At 32.0% G+C, this 11,078-nt stretch overlaps 1 protein-coding gene across 1 annotated transcript in view; it reads left to right on the top strand.

Annotated features, from left to right (window-relative positions):
• The window catches only part of LOC107155109 (triadin-like), a 115,556-nt gene that overhangs the window by 67,920 nt on the left and 36,558 nt on the right, over positions 1-11,078 (top strand). Inside the window, exons 3-4 of the mRNA XM_015500900.2 lie at positions 3,245-3,406; positions 4,504-4,536. Coding sequence (XP_015356386.2) covers positions 3,245-3,406; positions 4,504-4,536 — 195 coding nt within the window. The remainder of the gene's footprint in view (positions 1-3,244; positions 3,407-4,503; positions 4,537-11,078) is intronic.

Raw genomic sequence — 11,078 nt, 5'->3', positions numbered from 1 at the left:
ATATTAAATATATATATATATACACACACACACACACACACACACACACATCTGTTTGTATACTTACTCAGACAGTCTCTGTGTGAGTGTGTGTGTGTGTATATATATATACAGACAGTCTCTCTGTATATATATACAGACAGAATTTTCCATATAAAATATTGGGGCTTCACTTTGCCACAGGTAACTTATATTTTTGAAAGTGTAACTGCATATTTGGAGAGATTACTAATATTTATTCCAGGACAGAAAAAAAATTCTAAAGTTATCCTAAGCTTATAGCTTATACTCCAGAGATGTCTGTCTGTCTGTCTGTCTGTCTCTCTCTCTCTCTCTCTCTCTCTCTCTGCATGTATGTGTATGTGTGTATGTGTGTGTGTGATATATACATATATTTAATATATACATATATATGTAATGTGTGTTAAGCATAAGGACAGTTAAACTGGTGCCTATTTTGTTGCATTTTTATATTGAAATTCTTCAGTTTTAGGAGGAGGAAAATGAGGAAATAGTTTCAATCTATTTCAATCATAAAAAATCCCATTTGCAATATTCTTCCACTAGATATAAAATATTCCGGTGCTAAAAGTGCCTTTAATGGTGCCAGTACAATCCAGGTCTTTACATATAATTCTTTCAAGATTCTCAATTGCAATTATAAAATTGCATTTAATTTCCTTTTTCTAAGGTTTAATCTCCCCATTCAGACAACTAATTTTTTGCTCATCTGAAACTCCAGAATGCAGTAAAATAGAGTGTAAAGAGGAAAGGCACATTATAGATGAATCATAGAGATAGGCTTCCCTGAGGCTAACATTTTATAAATTGAGGACATTGGATGATCTGTGTGTTCCACCAATCCCACAGAATAAAATTTAAAATTAAATAATTTCCTAGGGGAGGGGGCAAGGGGATAAAGAAGATGGTGGAATGAAATGGACATCATTACTCTAAGTACATGTATGAAGACATGAATGGTGTTAATATACTTTGTATACAACCAAAGATATGAAAAATTGTGCTCTATATATGTAATACAAATTGCAATGTATTCTGCCATATATAACAAATTCTGTAATATATAACAAATTAGAATAAAAAATAAAATAATAATTTCCCAGGAACACTTTCTAATCATTTTTTTTCTCTCTCAGGGATTTTACTCATTAATATAAACCAAGGAATATACTTCCCACTTTAATAATGTTAAAAATTAAAAAAAGACCAACTATGATCCTATCCTTCTTCAAATATTACTCAATATCCATCATTTACAGTACAATATATACCTGTAAATTTTTTCCATTTTGAATGAACTCCACTGGAAGTTCTCTTTGAAGGTCATTAGTGACATCCTCTTAATTAAATCCAGAGTTATGTTTTTCGTCATCCTCTTACTTGACCTATCAGTAGCATTTGACATTTGACCACTGCTCTCTTTGAAATGATTTATTTACTTAATGCCTAGTGCATTACACTCCCTTGGTTCTTTCATTCTCTCTCTTACTCTTGCTTTCTCTGTCTTATCTCTCCTTCTTTGAATCCATTGTTTTTCCTCCCTGTTCTCATCATCTATCTCTCAGTCTTCCAAAGGTTATAGTGTTCCTCAGTCCCTCCCTTGGTGATCTCATTCAGTCTCATGGTTTGGAATACATCACATCCTTTGTTGGACTCCCAAGTTCCCACCTTCAGGTAGAACTTTCTCTTTTGTAGATCATATTGAACTGTACAAATGTCTCAATCTTCTTGTAGATGTCTAATAGGCAACATACGTTTGAGAAGACTAAAACTCAGTTATTTTTCTACTCTATCCCCCCACCATAAAAAAGAAACACACACACAATAACCAAAAAACAAATTTCTCTTCAGACTCCTGCAATTTCATCCTTCTGGTTTCTCATACCTACGGTTTGAAGTATTACTAGATATCTTTGTCATATCCCATAGCTACATTGAAAGCATACGCTATTGATTGTACCTTTGAAATACATTCAGAATCTGACCACATCTCATCAAACACACTATTACCACCTGATAAGAACTGACATCATCTTTCTTCTAAGTTGTTTCAGTTGACTCCTTACTGTCCCCCTATTTCTAGTCTGCCAACATTTTAATCCTCAACATACAGGAGTTTCATAAGTCAAAATACTTTATTCCTCTAATCAAACTTTTTAGTAACTTTCCATTTCAATCAGAGTGAAAGACTAATTTTGAAGTAACTTTCAGATGATAGAATACATTTGTATAATTCTAATCTCTTAAATATATCAAAGGGAGAAGATTCTCTGAAAAGCTAAAATAGTTTTTAAAATTAAGAAAACATACTCTAAAATGTAATTACATATCAATGAAAAATCAGGTACAGTTTATACCATATTTCTAGATAGATTATCTCCTCAATCAGACCTGAAAGGCTACTCTTGCTCTTTGGAGCATTTTTCATATGATTAACAATACAGCATTTAGGAAATCCCTAAGTTTTCTCTTTTTATTACTTGATCTCTCATTTTACCAATGTCTTTATCTTCCAGGAGAGAAATAGAGGAGGATTTATAGTTTTTCTTTTTTACTAGTTTTATCCATTGCAGTTACTAGAAGTTCAAATGCTTTTTAAAAAATTTTAAGTGCAGGTATGTTTAACAAGGACAAATCTAACTGAATTAACTTGAACTTTTCATAATCACTAGCTTAACAATTCCAGATTTTCCTGATATTTCACAAATTAAATATGCCAATCAGTCTTAATTTAGCTATAACTGATCTAGTCTGCTTGAAGACCTTGTTGTTTGTGTGACAATTTACAGAGCCATCATTCCCATGATGCTACTAAGTATAATAGACCAACAATGATGTCTTCCCTTCCTGAATTCTATAACTTAGGGTATATATGCAATTTGGGTAATAAAATATATATTGTTTGATTCATTCCTGTTTTATCCTTTCTTAAACTACTATTTAGATTACAGACTTCTCAAATTGTCAGTTTCTTTCTTACAAATCCCATAATATTTGCTACTATAGGTGCTCAATAGCTTTTATTTTTAATTGAATACATATGCATACTAGAACAAGATTGAGTTTCTATTTCTGAGCAATATATATGGCCACATGATATTTGAATTCTTGAAATTGACATATTAGTCATGTCAAAAGGAAAAAAAGAATCAGGAAAAACATGTTTTCTTAGGTTCCTCAGGAATGATTGTGAACATTTTCTCTCACTTTCAATTCCTTTCAGCAAGCTCTATTGCCAAGATTGGCTCAGATCCTCTAAAACTTGTACATGATGCGGTGGAGGAAACCACGGACTGGATCTATGGCTTCTTTTCTTTGTTGTCTGACATCATTTCATCTGAAGGTGATGAAGAAGATGAGGAAGGGGATGAGGACATTGATAAAGGTACAGAAAACAGAAAGTTGTATCTAACTACAAGGACCAATATTAGACATGAATTATAGTGACTTGCTTAGGTTTTAGCCCAAATGGGCACTTGGGTTCACACTAATCCCAAATGAAAACACTTCTGAATCCTAAAAGTGTTTTAGTAGGCAGCCACATGCAGTAAATTGGTCTTTATTTGGTTTTCATTTTATGGTTTTCTGCCATTATGTCAAAGATGTCAAAATTAAATTCACCATTAGGGTGACATTATAGCTGAGAGAGTCTTATTTTACATGACTATAAACCCACAATAGATATTCTCTGGCAAAAAAAAAAAATAGTAGCTATTTTTTTAAGTTTATCTCTAGGAAGATTAAAATAAAAACAATAAAACTAAAAATACATATAAATGTTTTATATACATAAGTCATATTCATAGTCAAATAGCAGAAATCAATCTTACTAAAAGCACAATCAAAAGAGTAAATTTATTGAACCAAATGGAGGCATAGACTGGAAGGACACATTGTAAATGTCACAACAGTTAGGCAACTCACTTATGTGCTCACTCATATATAATTAATGAATAAAAGGAAATAGGAAATTTAAGCTATACATAAATTGCCTCTCAATGGGTATGAAAAGAACAAAAGCCCAGTGATTTTGTCTTTTAAATGACATTTTATAGGGTCAGTTGGTCTTCAGATATTATGTATTCAGCCTTGACTCACAGGAAAGCTCTTAATATTAAAGCCCCTTCTGTGACTCTGTATGAATTTATATTTGTTTTGGCCCTGGTAAGTAGTCACTGTGACCAAGAAAGAAACTAAAATTAATATGATATATGACTTATAATGTATAATTTGGACCACTGCCACAATTTTATTGAACTCATAAAAATGAAACCATCTGAAATAAATGTATATAAACAAAGTTCATACTTTGGAGTTTGGGAAGCAAAGTATAGTAAGAACTATCATTGTCATTGTCATTGTCAAAAATAATAGTGTTTTTAATGAACAAAAGAAAATGAGTTAATAAGGACACCATATTATGCCATGTTAATAGTTTTTTTTTTTTTTTCTAATTCAATATTTTTTTTTATCTTGGTTTAGGAGACACAGAGGAGACTCCCTTAAAAAAAAAAGGTCAGTGGTTTTTACTTTTGAATAAGTTCTTTCTTATTGCACTGTTGATTTTCAATATGACTCAAATATACTTCATTTGTTTTGTTACCTTAATTTATTTTTTAATACAGAGGCTGTTTAATGAAGAGATGAAAATTTATAGTCAAGATAAACACTCAATTCTTTCCAATTAAGTTGATTCCATTATCTTTCAGTTGATTATTTAATGGATGCCTTTTTCCCTAGACTAGTGCAAATCCATCTGTACACACACCATTATGAGATGAGATTTCAGGAATAAAGAGAGAAATTTGTAGCCACTGAAATAGCCCAGAGGATGTTGACACCATGTTCTTTATTCTCATCATGGCAAAATTTATTGAGTTATTTTATTTTTATTATTTTTACTTTGTTTTCAGTATTATATTGCATTTTAGGTGATAGCTCAGGTATATAGCAGTTGAAAAACTATGAAACATAATGATTCGGAGGCAAAATTATATAAGTTAGTATGGGTCATATATCACCCCGAAGCAGGAGAGTCAACTAGGGAGATTGAATATGGCATAAAAGAATTCCTTTCAGGAATAGCTAATATCTTCAGTAAGTTAGTGGAATTGTTGTAGCCAAGTGTTGGTGGTAATAAGCCTAGGAAAAGGTATGGAGCAAAAGCCTCAAAAGGACAGGGATTTTTGCAGTAAGTAGGAACTATGTCTGGGAGCAGAGATGTAGAATACAATCCTGAGGCACATTTGGTATGGGGAAAAAACAGCCAAAAGTTGGCCAGACTTGATATAATGCTGATTTTAGTCACTGCTGCACATGTCTAACAGCTGGCTCTTGAGCTATCTACTCCAGAGGAGAACATATTGGCTTTTGTTGCTCTCTCCCAAGACCCGTATTCAAACACCGGAATCAAAGTGTGGATCTGAGCAGATGATGGCTGCCCCACTGCTCTGGTAAATTCACTAAGGATATGCTAATTTGGAGAATATGAATTTATAACTTTTGCAATAAAACAGAGCTGAACTAGTGAAATCCATGTATAAAGTCATCTAGAAGTGAATGTGTTTATGAAGTTCTGTGAGGAGAAAGGAAGAGTTTGCTAATACACAGATTCCTGATGAGACTTGAGGAATTTAAAGCAGAATTCTGTCATCAAGTTCAGGTTTAGAGATTCTAGATTAGTCTCTATACTCTAGAGGTCAGAAATAGGCTCTTGTTTACAGCTAGTCTCCCATGCATAATGACTGGAACACAGTTAAACTAAGTTAATTAGGTCATCGTCTGAAATAGTGACTCCTATACATGCATATTGCTATTGGAAATGAAGAAGGAAAAGCAGATAAAAAATGTTTTCTCACTTATAAACTCCATTCTATAAGAAGATCATAAGGTTCTACTCTCCATAAATTGATATCTACTTCTTTAATACTGAGCCTCTATTATTTGAGTTTTCCTTTGGAATTAGTTTTGAGTTCATTTCCATGTAATGTTAGTATAAATTGCAAACACACAAAATTATTTAACTATTTTAAAAAATTACTGTCTTGATTTATCAAATGGTCAAGAACTTATTAAATACTTGCTCAAGGTACGTTTTTTTGTGTGTCAGTAATGCTAATTAGTCAAAATAGTCTAAAGGATAATAATATATGTTTAACCCCCATGTATAGTAATATCTTGAAGGATTTCATATTCAAAACTAGGAGAAAATTTACTTAAAGCCACATAAAATTACATGAAAAAAAAATGATATTTAAGGAACATACTCTACCTTGGGTATGAAAGTTATGCAATGACAACTGTTGGTTATAATTTGACTAAAGTGTATATATTTTATTATAATTATTATTTTATGTATAAATTTTCCTTGGTAGAGTCATAGGCAATGTGAATCTTAAATCAGTATGTACTATCTTAGATAACACTCATAATATACAATCTACATTAAATTATGTTTTAGCATTATTATTAGTGAAGAGATTCTATGAACTTATTCCCATCACATTCTGGGTTATTGTACATATTTTTGTATTTAAAATTTTGAGAAGACCAAGTTGAAGAATTTGATGAGTAAATGAGCAAATGAAATAGTAAATGAGATAAAATAGTTAATAAATTGCATATTTGACACTGATGAGAAAAAGTCTTTATGTGAGATTAGCATAAAGGACCTGAACTAAAGCAGGATGAAACTATGAATAACAGTAATTTTGCAAATGAATGCATTACTTCAGAAAAATGAATTAGTTTTATTTCTCTTTTAATAATTCAAAAATATCCTAAGTCAAAGTTAAAACTAAGCTAAGTGACATAGAAACAAATGTAGACTCTGAGGGAAAGAGAATTCAATAGTCTTAAAGCATATGTCAATCCCTGGTACCCACTATATATATATATATGAATCTATATATATCTATATCATATATATATATATATATATATATATATATATATATATATATATATATAAACACACACACACACACACACATATAGTACAGGAATTTTAGCAATTTCCCATTTGTTTTAAAAAATGAAGTATTAGCTTAACATAAAACTAATAGCATTTTTGTAGTTTATATTAATATTTATGTTTTAGTAAGTTTTTAGTTGAGGCAAACATTCACAGAAAGTATAAATCCTTAGCAGGTATATAGCTTTGTAATTTTTGTGCTCTAACATTTCCAAGTGCAATATAATGAAAATACTTATCTTCTTTTTACAGGTTTATTCTTACTTAAACCTTTATCTGTAATAAGTCTATATTAGAGAATAATAATCACAGCATTTATGTCCTTTCAAATATGTAATTTTAAGTAATAATGATAGTCTCTTAACAAGAAATTATGATTTATAATGCCTTTTCCTGACATCTAGCTTTATAGTTAAGAAGGAATAATCATAGTTACTCAAAGTTATGCACACTAATTTTTTCTTTTTTGTACAGTAAAACCTGGACTTCAATTTTAGGGATATGGTGACCTCTTGGGTTATAGATTTATCTCTTGCCTTCTAGGAAAGCACCAGAAGTCCCTTTACATTATGTTTAATGTCCTTGCTTCCTAACTACTAGATCTTTGAAATAAGAAAATATCCTTAAGGATGAGCATGACCAAAATATAAAGCCTGACATTCCGTGAGATTATACTTGATGCATGTCAATGGAAAAGGAAGAGACTCCTTTATTTAGAGCAAACAGATTACATTCTCCCTTAGCTGTGTTTTTAAATTGCCCTAAAGCTCTGCAAGTTGAAAAGAGCTGCCTAGTAAATTTAAACTTAGTTATTTCATTGTGTATTTTTCTTACTTTATTGAAATCCACAGTAGCTCTCTGTAGTCAGAGTGGATGAAGAAGAGCCAGGATATTGGAACATCATAAATATTCAAGACTTCAGGAGTAGGCCATTTGGAAGGTTGTATCACATCGTTGGTAGTAAGATAGATGGACAAGTCTGTGTGCCAGAGCTTCAGTTGCATCCGTCTTTGCTGGCATTTTCAGTGGTTTAAGCCAGGCTGAACATTGAGTGTCTGGAAAATATGGTGAATGAAAAAGGAGGGAGAATGGAAAGGTGACTAAACTTGTTAAAATTCATTGCCTCAGAATATTGGTTACTAGGTAGGCCCTAGTAACATTGTTAAGTGATACGTTTAATTTTGGATTTCTCTTCTAAAGAAGTCTAGATGGAAACTTACCTCCCTTTCTGCTGCACAGCGCCCACAGGCTCTGTGGGAACTTCCTGCTGTCTGTGGCCTCTCTTTCTCAACACTGATGAGACCTGTAACTACAGGGAGAGGGAGTCACTTCTCCAGGTAGTTGAAGATGTAGATAAACCATGTGTTCAGGTTCAAAAACTGTCTTAATTGCAATTATTTTGCTCAAAAAGAGACCAAAACCCAGTTCAAATTGGCTTAGTAGAAAAGATTCTTTATTGGTTCAAGAGATGGGAAGATACAAAGCAGAGTAGGCTCTGGCCATAGTTTGATACAAGCTTTTGTATAATGTTTTACATAATGTTTTGCTTCGGACTCTGCTTTCCTTCCTGTTTCATTTGCTTTGTTCTCAGGCATGCTTTCCTTACCTAGTGAAATTATTCACACCAGAAGCTTGAGACCAAAATTATTTTACTTTACTGACCCAGAGAAAGGACCTGTGTCTTCCCCAAATATTACTGCTAAAACAACTTTTTTGTCTCTTACTGATCTGAACTGAGCAACATACCTTTGTTGGTAAAAGTGTGCCAAAATATTCAACATACAACTAGTCAAGGCCTGGGGACTGGGCCCACCCTAGAATTAGAGAAAGGGAAGTAGGAAGTAGCACTCAGCTCCTTGTATTGTGATTAGGAAAGGAACAGTTCCTAAAACTAAAAGAGGAAGAGTGTTCCCATAGTGGATTCTTCCTAAAAAACCCCACAGATGTCCACATCTCTTTTTTGTTTTAAGTTCAGAATCCCAGATTACCTTCAACCTTCAACCTCCAAACTCAGATTTGTGAACTCAGAATCTCAGAGGTCCTGTGGGAGAGAGAGGATAGTTTGCTGATAGGGTTGAGGGATTGGGATGATGAAAATGCTCTAAAATTGATTGGGGTGATGGTTTCACAGCTCTGTGAACAATTAGAAACTATTATGTTGCATATTTTGAGTGGGTGAAATTTATGAAATGTGAACTATATCTCGATAATGTTTTTTTGTTTTAAAAAATAATAAATTGAAATATGTAATTACACTCCATCCCAAAGAATTATTTAAATATCTAAAATATATTTCTAAATCACAACCAGGATGAGAGCCATTGTAATGCAAAAGAGTAATTCTCAAAATAAGAGAATTTGTGCATTGTGAGACCAGTAAGGGAGACAGTTAAGGATAAGTGAATATCTTCATATTTTATTTAGACATTGTGACTACTTTATATAAACTTACTGTTAAGAAAAATACCAAAACATGAATGAAAAAATTCAAACTAAGTTAATGTTACTATCACATTGATATAGACCACCATTGTCATAACTATTGATAATGCTGTTCAGGTCAATGCATTAAAATATTAAACATAATTGAAATAAACTGGAATGAATGCAGTGAAGATGTATTTGTATTGGTTCACCTTGTACTTTAAACCTGTTATGGTTAAATCACTTAATCTCGGTGGCTCTCAGTTCTCACATCTGTATGACAATGATGTTGTATTTACTGATATCCATTTCCTTGGCAACTATAATATTTTTCCCTCTATGATTAAATTGTGATGTCCTATATTAATAGTTTTATCATGAGTTTCATCTGAACTACAGCTTATTAACTCACAGTATGGTCCATAGACCAGCAACTTCTGTTTTCTGGGGGCCTAGTTTAGAAATCCAGGCTCCATCTAGACTGATAGAATCCAAATCTACATTTTAAAAATATCCCAAGTGATTCATATATGCATTAAAATTTGAGAAACATTGATATAGGCAGTATTTCCATCTTCTAACTGTGGTTCTGAAATTACCTGAGAGCTTATTTAAATCATTGATCCTAAAGTTTCCTCATCAAGGCAAGCTAATTGATTAATTTGGGCTGCAGCTCAGGAAAATGTTTTAAAATCTCCCCAGATGATTCTTATACACAGCCACATGATCATTTCTAGTATATTATCAAATATGAAGTGCACATACTAATATAGCAAAAAAGCTCATCCATATCTGCAAACTCAATCTGTGATCATCTAATAAAAGTATTATTTGTACTCATTTCCCCCTGTTCAGTTTATGTACTCATGTGAAATTGTATCTAATTTTATGTGTGGAGAAAATAAAACACAGAGGAAAAACATAATAACCAAGATTATAGAGTTTATGGCAAAAATGAGGTTAGGTAGTTTCCATCATAGTAGACTTAGTTTGAAAATTTTTGTAGGGTTCATAATTATGCAACACGAGATCATTATTTTTCCTGAAAAAGTTTGGCTTACCTTACCAAGTAATAAAACATAACAAAATAAAGGTCCAACCTATTTTACATTTATGGATTTGAATATTCCTTAAGTAATTCTCCTCAGTACCTGCTTATCACTATGTCTGGAGTTTACCCCCTGCTCAATCATAAATAATATGTACTTGAGGAGCAGAAAATATTCTTCTTTATACTAATTAATGGTAACTAATGCAGTTTTCTGAAGTTGTTTTTTGTCAATGTGACTGGGAAAGCACCCATAAATATACATTTCTACACATACTTTGGTGTATTTATCTAAAATATTGAGAATTCAGTAAAATATTTTCCTTAGTATTATTTAACTAGCCATTAAATAGATAACCACATTTGCTCATCTACCGTGATTAATCTTTTGTTTCCTCGTAACTATTGGCAACATCTTAAAAACAGCAATTGCAATTCTATGTTCAAGTGAATAAATAATTTAAAATTTTAATATAAAAACGAGAAAAAATTTATAAGAAGGCATTTTTATTATCTGATTTTTTTAGAGTTGTCTAGAGAAAACAATGATAAGAAGCATTCTTTGAAATACACAATGCTAATAATAATTTAATAAACTGAGTTGTCATATTA

The sequence above is a fragment of the Marmota marmota genome, unplaced genomic scaffold (genome assembly GCF_001458135.2).
Source record: "Marmota marmota marmota unplaced genomic scaffold, marMar, whole genome shotgun sequence".
Lineage (NCBI taxonomy): Eukaryota > Metazoa > Chordata > Mammalia > Rodentia > Sciuridae > Marmota > Marmota marmota.
Note: the sequence above shows the minus strand (reverse complement) of the source record. Positions and strands in the feature narration are given on the sequence as shown.